Source organism: Gossypium hirsutum, chromosome D09 (assembly GCF_007990345.1).
Source record: "Gossypium hirsutum isolate 1008001.06 chromosome D09, Gossypium_hirsutum_v2.1, whole genome shotgun sequence".
Classification (NCBI taxonomy): domain Eukaryota; kingdom Viridiplantae; phylum Streptophyta; class Magnoliopsida; order Malvales; family Malvaceae; genus Gossypium; species Gossypium hirsutum.
The window spans coordinates 15,098,305-15,120,131 of record NC_053445.1 but is presented as its reverse complement, the minus strand read 5'-3'; the positions used below and the strand labels follow the sequence as shown (position 1 = coordinate 15,120,131).

The 21,827-nt window shown below is 34.1% G+C and overlaps 3 protein-coding genes across 3 annotated transcripts; 1 reads left to right on the top strand and 2 right to left on the bottom strand.

Moving 5' to 3' along the window:
- Positions 1–5,059: 5,059 nt before the first annotated feature.
- LOC107892059 (pentatricopeptide repeat-containing protein At2g29760, chloroplastic) lies at positions 5,060–7,072 on the bottom strand. Its single transcript, XM_016817030.2, is given in 2 exon segments — positions 5,060–6,045; positions 6,048–7,072. Coding segments are annotated over 2 exon segments (1,791 nt in total). The 5' UTR covers positions 6,961–7,072; the 3' UTR covers positions 5,060–5,167.
- Positions 7,073–7,536: 464 nt separating this feature from the next.
- On the top strand, positions 7,537–8,151 carry LOC107892690 (uncharacterized). The gene has a single exon (XM_016817749.1). The coding sequence runs from the start codon at positions 7,537–7,539 to the stop codon at positions 8,149–8,151; it is 615 nt and encodes a 204-aa protein (XP_016673238.1).
- An 11,828-nt stretch (positions 8,152–19,979) lies between these two features.
- Positions 19,980–21,458, bottom strand: LOC107892692 (uncharacterized). The gene is made up of 2 exons (XM_016817750.1): positions 21,173–21,458; positions 19,980–20,821 (listed from the first exon to the last, which is right to left on the bottom strand). Exons 1-2 carry the CDS (start codon positions 21,456–21,458, stop codon positions 19,980–19,982), a joined length of 1,128 nt encoding a protein of 375 aa, XP_016673239.1.
- Between the last annotated feature and the right edge of the window lie 369 nt (positions 21,459–21,827).

Below are 21,827 nucleotides of genomic sequence, written 5' to 3'. Positions count from 1 at the left end.
TAATGATGGATCATTGTTGGCAAAATTAAATGTTAAGCCAAATTTTTGTTCTCAAATTCTGGATGAGCAGATGAAAGATACACAGTGTGATTTATATAAACAACGAATTATGTCTAGTAAGGCAACAAATTTTAATCTGGGTAAAGATGGTGAATTGAGATTCATCGGAAGAATGTTTGTTCCAAATGGGAATAGTTTAAGGAAAGATCTGCTAAGAGAAGCTCATCAGTGACCCTTTTCACTCCATCCAAGGGCTATCAAGATGTATAGAGATCTGAAAAGCTCATATTGGTGGCTTGGGATGAAAAGAGAAATCACAAAATATGTTTCAACTTGTCTAACATGTCAATGAGTTAAAGCAGAACATCAAGTTCACTTGGATAAATTGTATCTTTTGGAGATAATAGAGTGGAAGTGGGATAGGATCACCATGGATTTTGTGTTAGGGCTACCCCTCAGTCCTTCAAAAAAAATATTCAGTTTGGGTAATAGTAGATCGATTTACTAAGTCAATTCATTTTCTGCCAGTGAACACTACTTATTCTTTAAAGAAGTTAGCTTAGCTTAATATTTCTAAGATAGTACACTTGCATGGAATCTCATTTTTCATAGTTTCAGATAGAGATCCAAGGTTTACTTCAAGATTCTGGAAGCAATTACAGGAATCATTGGGAACTAAGTTGTAATTCAGTACTACATTTCATCGTAAGACAGATGGTCAGCCTGAAAGAGTTATTCAAGTTCTAAAGAATCTATTAAGAAGTTGTGTAATTAATTTTAGGCTGAATTGGGAAAGGTATATTCCTTTGGTTGAATTTGCATATAACAACAATTATCATGCCAGTTTGAAAATGTCTCAATTTGAAGCTCTGTATGGTAGAAAGTGCAGAATGCCCACATATTGGATGAAACTCAGTGAAAAAAAATTGGTAGGTTTTGAGTTAGTGTGTGAAATAGAAGAATTTTTTTTTGTTATCCGTAGTCATTTGAAGGCTATACAGGATCGTTAAAAAGCCTATGTTGATTTGAAGAGGAAAGAATTTCTTTTGAATTTGGTGATAAAGTATTTTTAAAAGTTTCTCCTTAGAAGAAGATTATCAGATTTGGTCAGAAGAGAAAATTAAATCAATGATTTGTAAGGCCATAAGAAGTATTAGAGCAAGTTGGATCAGTGGCTTATAGATTGGCTTTGCCTCTAGAGTTGTCAAAAATTCACAATGTGTTCCATGTGTCTATGCTGAAAAGATATAGATCCAATCCAGATCATATTATGCAGATTGAAGAATTAGAGGTAGAACCAAATCTGTCTTATGAAGAAAAGCCCATTCGTATTCTGGCAAGTGAAGTAAATGAGCTAAGGAATAAAAGGATCCCATTAGTGAAAGTATTGTGGAGAAATCGTAATATAGAAGAAGCCACTTGGGAAAGATAAAGTGTAATGAAAGAACAATATCCACGGTTATTCACATGTATGAATTTTGGGGACGAAATTTTCTAAGTGCGGGAGAATTGTAATAACCTGCCCAACGAAGTCTCTATATATGGTTACTATTTGGTGTGTTATTGGTAAAATAATGATAAATATGAGTAACTAAAGTGTTTGTCTTGACCAAGTACAGGATGTTGTTTGATGCGTCATTTGGCGAACTCTTTGTTTTGGCGTGTTCTGTGGTTTGGCGAACTCTTCTGTAAGTATCTGACCAACTCAGTAAGTTTGCAGTTGTTTAGATTGTTTATTATTTAAGTCTGCTAATTTGGTTAGTTAAGTTGAGACTTAGTTAGAATGAAACTAGACTACTGTAGATGATAAGACTTAAAATAAGTTAAGAGCACTTAATCATGAAGAATCAAGATAGTTAGTAGAATTATCTGATTTTTCCACTAATCCTTGTCTCTGAGATTAAGTATATAAGGATAGCGGTGGTCTTTCTAAACACCTTTACGTTTTCTTTTTCTTTCTTGATTTTCTCTTAAAACTCTTTGAAAACTTAAGTTCAAAAAACCTCTTTAAAGTAAGGTTCGCAGTATTCAGCTAACTCATACGTTAGTACGAACTTACTGGTAATTACTGATGATTCCTAGGTTATTCTTTAAGTCATTTATGTATTTTTCGTTCTACATGCGTAAGTGTCAGAATGGTGTGTGAGGATAGAAACTTCTTTATTCCGGTTTAAATGTTATGGAATCTTACATGCATGATTAGATTTGATAGATTGATAATTAGATATGTTTAATTATCTTTATTTTAACTCAAGAAAATAACGAAGGTCTAAGTGATAAGGGCAAGGGGCCTACCTTATAAACTTGTGTTAGAGTTTCTGGTGAGTTCCTTCTTATTTCCATGTGTTGTAGTTTTTTTATTTTATATTTCGTGTAAGGTAATTATTCTTCCTCTGTAATGGATGAAAAATGTGTAAATGTGTACTCATAAAAAGATGCGTATATGGATAATGGTTATCCACAATTATCAGTCTGAGTACAGTTTGTCAGTAAAGTGAAGTAAATGTAATTCTTCATGCTTAAGCCACTATCATCTGCTTCTGAAATGTATGAAATGATATGATCTGATATGTGATGAAGGAGAAGTGGAGATATGTTTGTGTGGCCACTTGTAGGGAAGATGTATTGTAAACAGAATTAGCAGATCATGATATGAGGAGTAAAATGGAGAATGAATGTGAATAAGTCTGAAAGATATGCTTCTGATCCTGAATTTTGAGTATGTGGTTGGCATGAAGATGAATCTGTACGGGTTGTGGTAAGTTGGCGTAGAGTATACACCTAAGTGATATGAGTTGGTGTAATGATTTTGTTTGCATCTTGTATGTTATATGTGTAAGATCTCTGGAAGGGTTTAGGTAATGTATTATGTGATGTAATGTATGATTTCTTTTTTAAACTCACTAAGTGTAACATGCCACACCCGATGCTCTAGTAGGATTCGAGTAAGACGTGTCACTACAGAAAAATCATCTATCTTTAAAATTATTTTTGGCATATACTTTGTAAAACTGGGGTTTTGTATTAAACATTTAATAAAATAATAAAAGAAGTGTCAGCCATGTGGCGTATAAGCTTTAATAAGATATTTTTTCATTGTATGAAATATAACACTGAAAAACCATTTCATCTCTCAAATGAAGCGTCATTAAAACATAGTTTATCAACATAGGTTTCGAGTACAAATTCTTCTCAAATTACAATCAGACATCACCCCGCATAAGTCATGCATGGTACAAAATAACAGAAGTCTCACAGCAACAGATGTCCTCTAGCATAGTCTTACATGTCTTCCTTCAATAATAAACCAAAGAAGGAAAGGGAAACGAGGTAAGTTCAAAAAGACTTAGTGAATTCCAAAGAAGTCTTATCAAACCACTAATACTTCAACAAATCATATTAAAGAATCAAACACAATCACACAATTCACAAAATGGCTAGTACCAACAAATAATTTATACGCCATTTTACTATTCCTTTGGCGTATACACTACGCCCAATATGACCATATAGATAAACCTTTTTCATGGCAGCCACATACCTAAATCCTTAGTCAAATTCATATAATATATTTCATTCATATTCCTTTGTTCGTATCCTTTGTCACGATTTGTCAATCTGGTTTGCAACATACATTTGCCCAACCAGAGGCTACACAAGCATTTTCATGTATCGCAATCTGCCAATTCAATGTACATTCCATTAAATGCATCACCATGAATAGTTTTCCTTAACATCATTTTCATGTTTCAGTCCATATCATTCTTGTCAGAAGCATAAAGTAATGGCTCAAGCATGAATAATAATTCTTACTCTTTAACACAAACATTTCAAACCCAAACTAACAACTCTGAACAACCACTTTTCATATACACACACTTCACTTTTATAGAGCATAAGTATTTACCTTACACAAAATATAAAACATGAATACTACACACATGGAAGTCGGAAAGAACTTACCCAAAATACAACAAAGTCTATATAGCAAAACCTTTGCCTTTATCACTAGGACCTTCTATAGTGCCTTGAGCTAAAATATAAATAAATAAACTTATCATAGCATTACACCATTGAAAACAAACATGCATGCAAGAAACATTAACGCTTAATCCAGAATCAAGAAGCTTCCTTCCTTACATACTAATTTGACACTTTTGCATGCAGAGTTAAAATACATAAATAATTATGAAAATAACCTAGCGTTCATCAGTATTTACCAGAGAGCTAAGCAAATGTAGGAGTTGACTAAATACAATGAACTCAACTATAGACAGGTTTCTGGACTTAAACTTTTTAGAGACCGCATAGATAATTATGTTTGATAAAGTGTTGAAAATTTTAATTAATTGAAAATTCATACTTTTAACAATTAAATTTTTTAAGCACATTTGATAACCTACTCTAAAAACTATTAAATAGAATTTTCTTTAACAAAAAGTATAGAAAATGATAAGTAGATAGAGGCTTACTTATCACTTAATAAAAAATAAATTTAATGAATTCTAGTTTTATTTTATTTCAGTTAAAATTATATTATCATTTATCAAACAACATAATTATATTTAGTATTTAATTTTAAATAAAATACTAAACATATTTTATAACTTAAATTCAACACTTAATTTTTTAATCTTTAATTTTCAGCATTTAATTTTTCAATAATATCTAATTTATAAAAAAAATAGTAATATTTTATTTTTAATTTTTTATTATGAGCATAAAAAAATATAACTAAAATAAAATAAATAATGTAAATATATAATTTGATTAATTACAAATGTAAAAAAAAAGAGATAAAAGTAATAACCATGTATACTTAAAAAGTATAAATTTATTGCATTAAATTAATTTTAATGGGACCAAATCGAATTTTATCAATTTTGAGAATAAATAACTCCATAGTTAAAAAAAAAGGTTTTAAAAAGTTGAGGTGGGAACCCTAACTGCCCCTACCTACGCCCGTACCCCCCCCCCCCGGCGCCCCGCACCACCTTAGAAGCACCCATTTAAACTATCACACGGATACAGACACGATCTGCAAATCAATTCTGTGACCTTAGGGTATGGTGTATATCCTTAATTAATAGGCCAAATGCTGGGTTAAAAAAAGTTGTTAATTTTTGTGTATTCTATAAAAGATTAAATTAGTAAATAACAATTCAAGTCATCTATCTACTTCAATGGAGCTCCAACCAGAAGGCTTCTGCACATTGTTCCCGTCCATCAACTCTCTCATTTTCGTAGCAGCATCCCATCTATCTGAGATTGCATAAGTGTTTGACAAGAGAACATAATTTCCACTGTTAGAAGGATCCCGTTCAATAAGGTTGTTTGTGGCAATCTCAGCTAAGACTACATTTCCATGAAGCTTACATGCACCCAACAATATCCTCCACAGTACCACATCTGGATGTACAGGCATTTTCTTAATGAACTCGTAGGCCCTTTCTAGATACCCAGAACGACTTAAAAGATCCACAACACAGCCATAATGCTTCATTTCAGGGGTTAGTCCATGAACTTTTTCCATACTTTCAAAAAATTCCAACCCTTTATCTACCCATCCAGCATGAGTGCATGCAAGCAAAATCCCAACAAAGCACCCGTGAGTTGGGCCAACACCATCTTTCAACATCTGTGAGAAATATTCAAGTGCAGAATCAGCAAAACCATTAACAGCAAGTCCTGAGATAACTGAAGTCCATGAAACAGAATCCTTCTCTTTCATATCGTGGAATACTTCCAAAGCCCTCTTAACCACACCACACTTGAAATACATATCAATCAAGGAGTTTCCAACATAAACATCGGCTCGTATACCATGCTTGCAGATATAGTCATGAACTGCCTGTCCAACATCAAGAACACCCAAGTTGGCACAAGTAGAAAGAACAGTAGCCACTGTAATCTCATCAGGTGTAACCTTAGCAGCCATCATATCTTGGAAAAGCTTCAATGCATCTTTAAATTGGTTAACTTGAGAGTAACCTGTAATCATGGAAGTCCAAGAAATCACATCCCTTTGCTTCATGTTGTCAAAACCTTCCTTGCTTCAACAACTTGCCCTGCTTTTATGTACCCCTTGATCAATGCATTCCAAGACACTAAATTTCTCTCAGGCATTCTATCAAAAACTTCCCGTGCTAAATTAACTAAACCACGTTTTCCATACATATCTATCAAAGTGTTACCCAAATAAACATCAACATGAATGCAATTTTCCTCAATATATTTGACCATAGAATCTGCCAAACCCATGTTATCCGTATAACAACAAGCTAAAATAACTTTCACCATTGTCACAGCATCAGCTTTCACATTATCTTCTTGCATTGCGTTAAACAAACCCAACAATTCCTTGAACTTTTTGCATTGACTGTACCCACAAATCAAAGAATTCCAAGAAACTAAATCTCTTTTGCCCATTGTATCAAACACTTTCCTCGCAAAATCCAAATCACCACAGCTAGAGTACATATGAATCAACGCATTTGCAACGAATAAATAGGAATCAAACCCTAGTTTCACAGCATGAACATGAAACTTTTGACCGGTTTTAATATCTAAAACTCGAGCACAGGCCTTGAAAACAAAAATAAAAGTCATATTATCACCAGAAAAACCGTGGAAACAGTACATTTTGTAATAGATTTTAATAGCTTCAATGGGTTGGGTACTCTGGGAAAAACCACGGATCATGAGATTAAAGTTTAACAAAGTGGGTAGTTTAATTTGATTGAAAACGAGATAGGCTTTGTGCAAATGAAAGGGAGCAAGACAGTAAGCTCTGATAACGGAAGATATTGAAGAGGAATCATCGTGGCGGTGGGTCTTGATTAAATACGCGTGAAGCTCTTTAGCGACGGTGATAGACAGGGGATTCTTGGTTACTCGATCTGGTTTTAAACGGGATGAGAAGCTGGTGAAACGTCGCGAAATGGGCCTTGCAAGTTTCATGAACAGCGGAGGTTCAAGTAGCAGAATATTTGGAGTCAATTTCTTGTATTAGGCTCACGATGTATGAACTTGTTTCTTAAATCTTACCACCATTTTTAGGCTTAATGTATGATTTGGCACCCGAAGTATACTTGTTTTCTCATTTTAGTATTAAAATTTTTATGCTTAATTCATTATTTTATAGATTAATTATTTTATTATTTAATAATATATTATTTTTAAAATAAATATTTTTTAGGGTAATTTTTAGCTTGGGATATTGGCGATGGTGGACAATAATGGTGGCAGGCCTAATACCGGCATTAGGAGAGTAACTAAGAAAGTGAAAAGGCGACCGGAGTCATCACAAGAAGCGGATGATCCAACAGTTGATGGAGATGGTCAGCAAATCCAAAACCAGGATACAACTAGAATCACATATAAGGCAACGCTAATGGGGGATGTCCATGAGGCAGTACAACATACTAGAATGGAAGAAGGTTTTGAACTGCAAGATGGGGACGTGGTTATGAAATGGTGGACGGAGTTCCATTGGTAACGTTTTCGAATCGTGTTCACAAATTTATTGAGCGTAAAATGTCAAGAACTGTGATCGTCAAGCTTTTAGGGTCCAAAATTGGGTTTAATGCACTTAGCAAAAAGATTACGCTTCTGTGGAAACCCAAAGGCTCATTCCAACTCATGGATTTGGATAATGAGTTTTACTTGGTTCAGTTTGATGATACAGATGACTATAAAAATGTGTTAACAGGAGGCCCTTGGGTTGTTTATGGTAATTATCTGACGGTTCGTCCATGGTCTCTGGATTTTTCATCCACGAATGCTGATATGAGTATTCAAGTTGTTTGGATTAGATTACCAGGTTTACTTGAAGGGTTCTACTCAAAGGTCTTGCTCAGAGCTATTGGGCAGATTATTGGACCAGTTATCAAACTCAATATTAATACGAATCTTGAAAGGAAGGGTCAGTTTACTAGATTAGCGGTCTGTGTTGATCTGCAGAAACTGTTAATTTCAAAAGTGAGAATCAATGATCAATTACAGCGGGTTGAGTATGAATCATTACGGAACGTCTGTTTTCAGTGTGGTTTATACAGCCATAGCTCTGAAGGTTGCATTGGCACGAAAGGACCGCAACCGGGCAAGGAAAATGAATCGTTAGGAATAGTTGGGGTTTCATCGGGTATCTAGAAGCGAGTGGAGGAAGAGGCCTTTGGCCCTTAGATGTTGGTTGAGAGGCATCGTGGGGGAAAGGCCCGGAGCAACGGTGAACCTAGAAACAGTGGCCGAAGAGCCAATCAAGGAGGATCTAGATTTTCAATTCTGGAAAAGGAAGATGGATTGAATCAAGACGTATTTAGTGGGCAGGTTGAAGATATGTAGGAGATCGAATGGCAAAAATGATGACTAAGGGAGCAAATGGGGTTAGGAAGATGGGGCCGAATAGGAAAGGTAAAGGAGTTCTTATTGGACATAGGCCTAAAGTTGGGCCAAAAATTTTGAAACCCATTAATTCTAATGGGGAAACATCAGGGCTTAACCAGAAAAAATTTGATGATGGCTCCTCTATGGCCCATGATAAGGTGGACAAGGTGATTGATGTGGGGGGTTTCAATCCCGTTCAGATTTCGAACCATCTAAATGCTATAAATCACCAGGCCATTCAGGTTGGTGGTATAGAACAATCTGTGGTATCGACAGGCAAAGAATTAATGGGTATGATGATAGGTAAGGAAAAACGATTGTTCTGTTTTGGAATTGGTTTCGTTGGAGAGGTTGCACCGAAGTAGAATTCCTCAATCTTTGTGGAAGGAAATTAATAGTGGAAGAAACCACCAGATAGTTCATTTGTTGATCTAGAAATAGAAATAGTAGACGTAGAGGTAGAGGTAGCCATGGAAGAAATTGTTGGTGGATTAGATAGAGATCCTGCTAGCATCAGTTTGCAAGTCGATACAACCATGGTAACTGAGCAGTTTGGAGGTATGGATTCAATTAGTGCCGAAACTAGCTGTTGATTCTATCTTGTTGAGGAATTTTATCACTTTTTATATTTATGGATACAAAACTTATTTTTTGGAACTGTCAAGGTGCCCAGCTTTGATAATTTCGTTTCTGAGTATATGAAAGAAGTACATCTAGATGTCATATGTCTTTTCGAAACCCGGACTAGTGGTGATTGAGCTGATAAAATTGTTTCACGAATTGGTATGAATAGATCATTTCGGATTGAAGCAAATGGTTTTGCAGGAGGTATTTGGATCTTATGGAATGAATCGATTGCGGTGGACATTGTATGTTTTACTCCCCAATTGGTGCATATGCGAATCATGAATGCACAAGGCTCTTTGTGTTTTTTATGTACTGCAGTTTATGCTATCCCACAGTCGAGTACGAGGAAGGGCCTTTAGAAAGTTCTTAATGTCATGGCTGAATCAATTAAAGATCTGTGGTTGATTGCCGACGACTTTAATTCTATTTTGGATGGTTTAGATAGAATTGAGGGAGCGTCAATTTCTCAGGTTGGCCGTAAATGGTTTCAAGAATTCATTTTTAATAATGGCTTGCGTGATTTGGGTTATAGTGGTCCCAAATTTATGTGGAGCAAGGGTTTTTTATCGCAGAGGCTTGACAGAGCTATTTGTAATTCTGAATGGGACTCTTTTGCTCCTAATTGTTTGGTACACAACCTCTATCGTCTGGAATCTAACCATAAACCAGTCTTGGTATCTTTTAAACCCGAGCCTACTAAAGGTTATAGACCTTTTAGATGTCTTGATAGCTAGATGTTGCATGTTGATTTTAAAGGATTTGTCAAACAGCATTGGAGGAATGATGAGGGGATCATGACTAATGTGGAGAGATTCCAAATTGCAATTCAAGATTGGAATAAAAAATTCTATGGGAATTTATTTGTAAGAAAACAGAGCTTATTTACTGAATTGAATCGGGTGCAGAAAATTCTCAACTTAAGAACATCAGTCAGACTTCAGAAACGGTAATTGGATATTCGACAGAAGTTAAAGGAAGTTCTAAAGCATGAGGAGCTCCTATTGTTCCAAAAGTCAAGAACGAAATGGCTCAATTATGGAGTTAGAAATACTAGTTATTTCCACAAGTGTAGTTTGGCAAGACAAAAGCGAAGCAGGATAGATGAGCTCAAAATTGGAAATAATTGGGTCTTTGATGGGGAAGAGATGAAAAAGCATGAGATGGAGTTTTTCAAGGATCTATATTCCATAAATTATTCAGTTTGTGGGGTATTACCTTGTCATGGTGCGTTTCCTAAAATTACCTCGGTCGATAAAGATGGTTTGCTCCTCACTATTTCTAATGATGAGATACACAGGGAAGTTTTTGGTATGTCTCCTTTGAAAACCCCTAGTATAGATGGTTTCCATGCTAAAATCTACCAATCTAACTAGGATATTGTAGGCCAATCAAGTTGCTGTCTTGTGCGTCAAATTTTGGATGGTAAGCCGTTAGAGCCTACTTTGAATAGAACTTTGATAGTGTTGTTACCTAAAATTCAGGTTCCAGAAACCAATTTAGACCTATAAGCTTATGTAACGTGGTGTGTAAGATCTTGACTTTTGGTGTTGGTCAATAGGTTGAGCCCTTTGATGGTGAAAGTTACGTCACAAAATCAAGCTAGTTTTGTCCCAGGGAGAAGTATTGTGGATAATATTGTTGTAGCTCAGGAAGCTATACACTCTTTGAGAGGATTTAGAAGTAACAAGCTTGGAATGACCCTTAAGATAGATTTGGAGAAGGCTTATAATAAAATTAGATGGGATTTCTTAGAGGATACTTTCTATGAAGGCTTGCCTCCATTATTGATCACTGTAATCATGAATTGTGTGTCTTTTACGCCATTTCAGATTATGTGGAATGGTTCAGCCACTAATGCATTTTCTAATGTGAGGAATAAGGCAAGGTGATCCTCTGTCACCTTATCTTTTTGTGTTATGTGTCATAGATTGGGACATCTCATTGACAAAGTTGTAAAACGTGGAAGTTGGTCACCATTATATCTATCAATAAGGGGTCTTGTTTTATCTCACTTATTCTTTGCAGAAGATCTCCTTCTCTTTTGCGAAGCTAACAAGGTTCAAGTATCTTACGTAAAAGAAATTCTAAGTTTAATTTTCCATTTCTCTGGTCAAAAGGTAATGAAAAGAAATTCCAAGTATTCTTCTTGTTGGAAAAATGGGTTTGAAAAATGTAGTGGAAAATAAATTTAGGGAAAAACTAGAGTTTAAAATTTTTTCCAAAACAAGATCTTGGTTTTGATATCTAAAGTAATAAACACTTAATCAAAATTGTACCTTTTTAATTCGTCTAGGATGAGCGCTTCGACCGAGTAGTCTTTTTCGGTATCCTCAAGCTCACGTTTGTTGAGTGTGGGCTCGTTTCGAATTAGAAAAATTTTCACAAAAATTACCAGTGGGGTAATTTTGTAATAACTTTTGGATCAAGTTCTAAATTAAAAAAATATCTCTAAAATTTTTTCTGGAATAATCTCTTCAGAGAATTTTCTCTCTACAACTTTCTCTTGAACTCAAGTGTGCTTAAATAATTATCCAAGGCTTTCTTTATATCGGGAGAGTTTAGAGACTTCAACTATGATTAAACTTAATCACTTTAATATTAAGTTTAATCTAATATTTAGATAAATATTATATTAATTTAATATTAAATCTTATTAAAATAATAGAATGTAGATAAACATTAAATTAAATTAAATATTAAGATAATCACTTTAACATTAACGGTATGTTGCGAGTTGAGGATTTTGGTGTTTATCTTGGTATGCCTCTATTGCACAAAAGAGTCACAAGAAAATCATTTGATTTTATAGTGTGCAAGGTTCACAAGAAGTTGAATGGTTGGGAGGCCAGAAAGTTGTTGTTAGCAAGTAGAATAACCTTGGCAAAATTTGTTTTGCTTGTTATCCCCAACTATTTTATAAGCATAGTTCGCAACCCAATTTCTGTTGTAATAAAATTGAAAAGGTTGCCCATCATTTCATTTGGGGTTCGACTTTGGAGTCAAGGATACCAGCACTTGTCCCTTGGAGTGACTACTGCAGATCAATAGATTACGGAGGGCTAGGGATCCGAAGCTTGGTTGTTCAGAATAAGATTTTCTTGATGAAGTTGGGTTTCCAGATTTTATCCATTATTGACACCTTGTGGGCATAGTTAGTTAGGAGCAAATATAAATTCCATAGGGTGATGCTGATTACCATTACTAGAAGCAATTGCTCTTACATATGGAGATCTTTGGCGAAAGTGTGGCCGGATATGATAGAAAATGTGTATTGGCCATTAGGAAATGATTGCTTGATAAAATTTCAGAATGATGTTTGGGTCCATCAAGTTGGGAAACTAAGGGATTTCTTTCAAGGAGTTGGACATCCTGATGATACTCTGTGTATAAATGATGTGGTGACGGCTAGTGGCGACTAGGGCTAGAATGGGTTACATATTTTTCTTCTTGCTAATGTTGTTGCCCTCATTGCCTTAATGGTACCTCCATTAGTTGATGTGGGTAACAACCTAGAAATGGATGAATAAAGATATGTTCTCTACTGCAGAGACCTACAAGAATTTATTCCAAATGGATGCTGGTGGATCTTCCAATTGTTGGCATTTGATTTGGAAAACAAAAACACCCCAAAGAGTCCAATCATTTCTTTGGATATTCTGGCAAGATAAGCTTTTGACGAATGGAGAATGTATGAGGAGACATATGACGAGTGAGAGTTACTATCCTAGATGTGGAAGTTGTTTAGCTCTTTGTGCTACCAATATTTGTTCGAAGAACGTTTTTCTCCTTAGCGCATAACAGTTGGCTATTATGGAATTTGAGGAATCCCATGAAGTGGGGGGAGGAGGATTTTGAATGGCATTCTTTCTTTTCAATTTTTTGTTGGTTGTTATAGAAGAATCACAAGGAGTTACTATTGCAAAACTCACGGGTACCTCAGTCGTTCACCTCGGTATTGTCAAAGTGTTGGTCACCTCCAGAACCAGGATTGATTAAGATGAACTCGGATGGAGCAACATCATTTAATGATGATAATGCTTCAATTGGAGGAGTATTTAAAAATGCAGATGAAAATTGGTTATGCGGTTATTCATTGAAAGTGGGCAAGGAAATAATTTTTCGCATCGAAGCTCGAGCAATTTTTGAAGGTCTACATATAGCATGAGAGAAAGGTTACATATAGTTGGAGATCGAATGCAATAATGTACTACTTGTTGAGTCCTTACTTGCAGGAAGCGCTGCCAGTAGTAATCTGGCGGAGCTACGATTAATCAGTGGTTATCTTAATTAGGCTTGGAAGATAAGAATTTGACACATTCCTAGACCTCATAACATGTCTACTGATCGAACGTCGAAATGCGTTTATTATAATCCATTGGGCCTGACGCTTTTCAAGGACCCTCTGATTTCTATTCAAGAGTTTTTACAATTTGATAGTATTTTACTAAACAGAGTTGTTTGATTTTTTTGTTTTCATTTAATGCTATTTATTTCTACTAAAAAAATTAATAATATATGTCATAACTTTGCCTACATAAGAGTACGGGGGCCTAGTAAGCAAAGCTAGACATGGAGGGACTAAATTACGTAGAGTCGCCACTAACTAATTAGGGCTAGGTTGGTTAGCCACCTATCGTCTAAAAATTTAGAATTAATACTACGGAAAAATCCAAAAAATTTAGACTCAATCTCATCACCAAATTTCGGGTTCGGGAGTACAATTACGTGTGGGGAAGATTATAGTACCTCCAGAATGCCTATCTGGGGATAGTCCTACGGGGTCTTAAGAGCTAGATTTTTTTTTATTTAAGCATATTAATGTCTTAATCTAAGCTAAAATCTTATGGAAATCTTGAATAAAAACTCTAAAGGAAACGCCTCTGATTTACTTGTAGCTCGATTAAGATGTGCTCACCAAACTTATCTAATTTGAAAATTAAATTAGAGATTTTTACTTTTAACGGGAACCCTAAAGAATACCTAAATAATTATAGTAAAATACCTTTGATTCCTAAAATTAATTCTATTTTAGAATTCTAAAAAAAACTTAGAAATTACCAATGAATTAAGAGAAATATTAAAATACATCTACAACTTATTCGATCTTTTATTATTATTATTTAAAAAGATTTAATTAATAACATTGAACCTATCAAGATCTTACGAAAGTACCCTATATCGGGTTTATGATTTCTTACTTTAAAATTCTTGATCTAAGATTTAAATTCCTCAAAATTTTAAAATTCTAAATCTTAAATAATATTTATTAGCTTTCTTAAAAAGTTTCTAAAATAAAATACTTAGAAAGACCTACTCATGATTTACAATTCACCTACAAAAATTTTTAGTTTTAATCTTGAATAAAGTCCTAAAAAATATTTACATATTAACTTAAGATTCTAATCCTATACGATATTTAAAACTAATTTAAAACCCTAAAAAATAACCCTAAAAAATATCTTACATAATATTTATAATTTTTATAAAGTAAATGGTAGGTAAGATATTAAGAACTAATCTAAATCCAATTGTAAAAACCTTATGGTTTCATTAAAACATAACGCCTACTTAACTAACTTCATGTCAACAATTATAGGATGGAAAAATGACCTAAAGTTCCATCTTTTAAAACGAATAGTAATAAAATAGGAAAATTAATTAAATTGGATAAAATTAATGAAAATTTAAAACTATTTCAAAATGGAAATAATAAAAAGAAAAACTAAATAAATGAAATAAATAAGACCTTAACATGATGATGATAATAATAAAAATAATACACCTTATTCATAATACAATAAAAGAATCAAAGTAGCATAAATAAATAATATTAAAATGTATGTAAGGGAAATGTGTAAATAATAATAAATAAATATAAATAGACATGAAAATAAATAAAAACGAAATAAGAATAAATAAAATTATACTAGTGTGAATAAATATAAAACATTAAAATAAAGTGCATAATTAACATGAAATATACAATGCATAAATGCAACTAAAATGGAAGATATAATTGTAAATTATTTATTAAGGATGGAAACAAAATGACATAGCTTGATTTTAGGACTAAAAGATAAAAAAATGTGGAAGACAGAGGATTGATGTAACAATTAATTTACTTTTAATTTTTAAATTTTGGATTAAATTGAATGTTTAAATAAATAAAAGGGTTACAAGTGTAAATAGGTCAGAGAGTAAGAGCATTGCTGCAAAACACGAAGTATTTATTGTAAATTTAAAAAGTAAGAGGGTGAGAATAAATTACCCGTTTTTGGCACCTATAAATGAAAAAAAAAACTATTCATTCTTTCATTTTAGCCTCATTATTAAAAAAAAAACCTCTTCCTCTTTCTCTTCCAACTTCTATGTTGGCCATAGCTCTACCACCGGAGAGACCATCAGCTTCCCGGCCTCTGGTGGTAGAGCTGTCGCGTACGGTGGCCGAAATTTTTTTTCTTTTTGCAAAATCAAAGTTTTCTTTAAAAAAAATCATTACTTTTCTTAAAAATCAAAACCTTATTTCAAAATAGTTAAAAAAAATCAAAACTTTATTTTAAAATTATAAACTTTCCTTTAAAATGACTTAAAAAAAAAGATTTTTATTTTTCAAAATCTAAACTTTCTCCTTTTTTTTAAAAAAAAAAACTATTTTTCTTAAAGGTTAAAGCTTTTATTTTGAAATAGCTGAAAAAAAAATCAAAATTTTGTTTTAAAATTTTAAACTTTCTTTTAAAATGACTAAAAAAATACATATTTTTAGTTTTCAAAATCTAAACTTTCTCCTTTAAAAAAAACACTATTTTTCTTAAAGATTAAACCTTTTACTTTGAAATAGTTAAAAAAAATCAAAACTTTTTTTTAAAATTTTAAACCTTCCTTTAAAATAACTAAAAAAAACATATTTTTATTTGTAAAAATCTAAACTTTCTCTTTTTTTAAAAAAAAAAATCAAAACTTTTCCCAAAATCAAGCCTTTTTTTTAAAAGAAACATTTATTTTAGAAAGGGGAGGGAAAAAATGGGATTTTTGGGGGCTCCTAAGGACGGTGGACCGACAGTCCGGTGACGTCCCCTTCATCGGAACCCAAAATTCAATCCCTAATGACATGTCTATGGCAAAAAAAAGATAGAAGAAAAGAAAAAAAAAAGAAATAAAATGCTTGTAGTTGTTGTGTTTTTTTTACCTTTTTTTAAGAACAAAAATAATGAAAAGCCTCATCCTTTTTTTTATTTCATTTTATGTTTATATATTATTTTTTTAATCTTGTTTATTTGTAAAAAAATGATAAAAATGATATTTAATAGTAGTAGTAGTAGTAGTAGTAGTAGTAGTAGTAGTAGTAGTAGTGATGATAATAAAAATAATTTGGGTTTTTAACAAGCCCAAAAAGGAAAGAAGAAAGAAAAGAAAAATAAAGGTCTCAAATCGAACAAAATCGGGTGGGCTTCGAATGACCCAAGAGAGAACAAAAATTTAAATGGACCCCCAATCGGGCTCGAAAAAAAAGGGTGTCTATAGCTGCCCCTTTTTGTTCGTGGCTTGAGTAGCAAGGAACGCACAAAGATGTCGACACCTAACTGCTATCAAATCCCACTCAACATCGCAGTACAAGGAATAACAAGTTTTTACAATTACCAAAACTGAAACAGATCAAAACATATTACATTACCCAAAGCTAGAAAAGTAGATACCAAACTATCAAAACATGAAGAGTGAAACAAGCTAGGCCTCACAACCAAATCTTTGAAATGAAAATGCAGAAGAAATATAAATAAACCTGACACCTGTGCCTTCATATACAGTGCAATGAAAAGTAATTGGACCTCCACACCTGGGCCTTTAAATATAATGAAAAGTAAATGGACCTCCACATTTGGGCCTCTAAATGCAATGAAAAGTGAATGGACCTCCACACCTAGGTCTTTATATGCAATGAAAAGTAAAAGGACCTCCACACCTGGGCCTCTAAATGCAATGAAAAGTAAATGAACCTCCACATCTAGGCCTCTAAATGCAATGAAAAGTGAATAGACCTCCACACCTGGGTCTCTATATGCACTGAAAAGTGAATGGACCTCCACACCTGGACCTCTAAATGTAATGAAAAGCAAATGGACCTCCGCACCTGGGCCTCTAAATGCAATGAATGTTTTCCTTTCTTCCTTTCTTGAATTTTTCATAAAAAGGTAATCATTTTGAGAATCATGTTTTTAGGTTGAAAAAGATCAAATCCTTATTCACACACAACAGATCATGAAAATCAAATTTTATGGGATGTCACCTTAACAAATTTTAAAATGGATTTATGACTCGTAAATTAAATTCTCAAATGATAATTCACTTAACAAACTTGGTACTACGGATTTAATAAATCCATCCTTGAAACATAAATTTCTTGCATCGAGAATCAACTTGTTAATTTTCATGAAGCTGAATTTCCTTTTCTTGGCTTTAAATTGTTCCAACTGTGAACCCTGTACCATACTCTTTTGCAAAATTGCATCTTAAAATAGATATTCTTCAATATAGTTCCTTTCTTTTTCTCTCTCTTTATTTTTTGGTTTTTTTTCTTTTTTCTTGATTTAAGCAAATTTTTTTTATAGACTCTTACATTCTCCAAGTAGATTAATTCCCTAATTTAAATCGGCCATAAGCAATCAAAGATGGACTTGTTCCAAGGTTATAGTGTCGGCTCGAGTTTGGGTGCCAAAGAAAGGGCTAAAATAGGCTCAAATAGATGAATTTAGGGCTCATACCGAAGGATCAATTTCTTTTGGAAATCTTCATTATCCTCTAAGGCATCTCATAACTTTTTTTCCCCTTTTTTAGAAATCTCTCTAGATTGGTCATTTATGAGTTTTCACCCTAGAGTTCATCTCCATCTTTTATGTTCTTGAAGACATTCATAATTTCCCAATGATTAACTTCTTGATTTGAACAAACATATTCGATCAAAACGATCTTTTAAAGGCTGTAACGTGGTCCGAGGGTTAAGGGCCAATCAGAGAAAGGTTTTTTAGGTTAAAATATATATTATGTGAAAGAGTATAAAAACCATGAGGAGTTATTTGGAATTTTTGATTGCTCCTTCTATCTCTCAATCACTTTTCTTCGCTCTTACTTCTTCCTATTCCCTTTATTTTTTGTTTCTTATTCGCTTTCCCTATTTCTTTTTTTTTCTTTTTTTCTTTTTTTTTTCGGAATGAGATCAAGAATTTATAATTTTACTTTCATTTTTCATGAAATTTTTTGTCAATCAATGATGTTCGATGGATGACTTTAATTAGGGTTTAGAAAGAAGATACATCAGGTTGAAAATGGGGTAGCAAGGGATATAGTTTTCTCTAAGTGATGGGGAGAACAAAAGAATGCCATTTATCATTTCAAAATATGGTTAATCTCATCACAAGGTCATTTTGGGAATGCGTCATTTTTTCAATTTGAATTGCACATAATCTCATGTTTGTCTCAAAATGTTGTAAAATCATCGATCCATACCCAAAACCTCACAAAATGTCGTCCAACGTGGAGGGTGATCCTTCGGGAAGGGTCAATTTTGAACAAACAATATGGCCCAAAGTGGTTAACAAAGGATGAAATTTTCTTCAAGTGAAGGATTTTCAAAAATGTCATTCGTCACTTTGAACATGGCCAACTTATTAAGTAATTAATCTTAAGGAGAATGCAAGATTCCAAGGTAAAACATAACCTCAAACATGACAAACAAAGAAAAGCAAATAGAAAAAACCAATGTTACTCAATGCGAATAACTCTTTAAGAACAATCAAGCTTAGTTTTTAAGCAAAGTATATTTTTACTACATCAGAATTTACAAGGTTTGACATCTTGTCTCCATCCATTTCAGCAAGAATCAATGGTCCACCAGAGAAAGCTTTCTTCACCACATACAGTCCATCCCATTTTGGCGTCCATTTTCCCCGATGATCATGAACATATGATAGAATATTCTTTAGTACCAGATCCCCTTCTCTAAACTATCTTGGTCGCACCTTCTTATTATAGGTTTTCATCATTCTTTGCTGATACAACTGGCCATGACATAAATCTGCTAATCTCTTTTCCTCAATTAAATTCAATTGCTCATATCTCTCTTGCACCTCCTTCAGTCACACTCCCTTAACACTCGTAGGGATGGGATTTGCACCTCAATAGGTAAAACGACCTCCATGCCATACACTAATGAAAATGGAGTAGCTCCAATTGAAGTTCTGACTGATGTGCGGTATGCGTGGAGAGAAAAATAGAGTTTCTCATGCCAATCCCTATACATTTCTATTGTCCTGGAAATGATCTTCTTGATATTCTTATTTGCGGCCTTGACTGCCCTATTCATTTTTGGATGATATGGCGCAGAACTGTGATGCTTGATCTTGAATTGTGCGCAAACCTCTTCTATAAAGGCATTGTTCAATTTCTTGGCATTATTTGAGATGATTTTTTTCTGGTAAACCATACCGACAAATAACCTCTTTTTTGAGAAATTAGCATATCACTGATCGAGTTACATTGACATATGAAGCAGCTTCGACCCACTTGGTGAGACAATTAGTCAATACAAAGATGAAGCGATGCCCGTTTGATGCTTTCGGTGAGATGAGGCTAATAACATCCATGTCCCACATTGTGAATGGCCAAGGAGGCGCCAAGACATGAAGATTAGTAGGAGGACTGTTAATACTGTCTGCATAAATCTGGCATATATGACATTTTCGAGTATAATTTAAACAATCTTGTTCCAACGTCAACCAAAAATATCCAACCCTCATGATTTTCCTTGCTATCATATGTCCATTATTATGTGCTCCACATACTCCATCATAGATTTCCTTCATTATCTGATTCACCTCTTATGTGTCGACACATCTTAACAGGGTTTGGCCAAGTCTTCTTTTGTATAAAAACTCACTGTCCAAGAAGAAACCCATAGCTAGCCTCCTAATTATTCATTTATCATTTCCTGAGGCGCAATCCGAGGGTTGCTGGTATTGCAAATATCGCTTAAAGTCAACATACCATGGTTTCCCATCTATTCCCAATTCTACTCCCGCGCAGTGGGCCAACAAGTCCTTGACCCTTAGCTGTATAGGTTGCACTTCTGTTTCGGATCCTACTTTGAACATGGCAGCTAGAGTAGCTAATGCATCTGCAAACTGGTTTTCTTCTCTTGGCAAATGAAAAAATTGAACATCATCAAAATTTTTGATCAATCCATGCACATATGTTTGATAGTGAATCAGTTGGAAATCCCTTGTTTCCCATTCTCCTCTTAATTGGTAAACAACTAATGCTGAGTCACCAAAACCTTTTAAAACCCTAATCTTTTTCTCAATGGCGATCTGGAGTGCCAAAATGCATGCATTGTATTCAGCTACATTGTTCGTAAAGGTGAACATCAGTTTAGCTATAGCGGGAAAGTACTGGCCACTTGAAGAGATTAGTACCGCCCCAATTCCATGCCCAATCATTTTGGATGCTCCATCGAAATACACCCTCCAAATTTCTTCTTCGTACTTCAAAATTGACATGATATCTTCGTCTGGGAAATCAAAACTCATGGGCTCATATTCTTCTTTCGCGCGATTTGCTAGAAATTCAACGACTGTGCTTCCTTTTATAGCCTTTTGGGACATGTAGACGATGTCATACTCGGAGAAAACCACTTGCCAACGAGCAACTCTCCCTGATAATGATGGCTTCTTGAAAATGTACTTCAAAGGGTCCGACTTTGAGATGAGGAAAATGGTGTAATGCAACATGTATTGCCTTAGTCGACGGGTGGCCCATGCTAAAGCGCAACACATATTTTCTATATGGGAATACTTGGCTTCATATTTCGTTAACTTCTTGCTTAGATAATAGATTGCATGCTCTTTCTTGTTTTAACCATCTCATTTCCCTAGAACACAACCTATGGAATTATCCAGCACTACCAAATACAAAATCAAAGGACTTCCTAGCATGAGGGAATCAAAATTGGTGACTTAGCCAAATACTCTATTACTTTCTTGAACACTTTTTGACAATCTTCAGTCCATTCACCATCACTATCCTTACGTAAAATCTTGAAGATGAGATCACATTTATCCGTCAATTGTGAGATAAAACAAGACAGGTAATTTAACCGTCCCAAAAAAACCTCTTACATCCTTTTGAGTTTTAGAGGGTGTCAAATCCTGAATTGCTCGAAACTTGTCTGAATCTATTTTAATTCCCCGTTCACGTACTATGAAACCCAACAACTTCCCCGGCTTTACCTCGAAAGTATATTTTGCTGGATTCAATTTGAATTTGTATTTCCTCAATCTTTCAAATAGTTTGCAGAGGTTTTCCACATGACTTTCCTCCCTAGCGGACTTTGCTATCATATCGTTAACATAAACTTCAATCTCTTTATGCACCTTGTCATGAAATAGTGTCACCATTATTCGTTGATACGTGGCCCCAACATTTTTTTAGACCTAACGACATGACCCTGTAACAAAAAGTTCCCCAGGTTGTGGTGAACATGGTCTTTTCCATGTCCCTCATTGCCATTTTGATTTGATTATACCCCAAGAATCCATCCATGAAAGAGAAAACACAATGTTTAGCAGTGTTATCCACCAGTGTGTTTATATGAGGTAACGAAAAATTATCCTTGGGGCTGGCTCGGTTCAAATCTTTATAATCGATGCACATACTTACTTTCCCATCCTTTTTAAACATTGGTACAATAATCACCACCCACTCTGGGTATTTAGCTACTTCCTGAAATCCCACATCGAATTGTTTCTTGACCTTTTATTTAATCT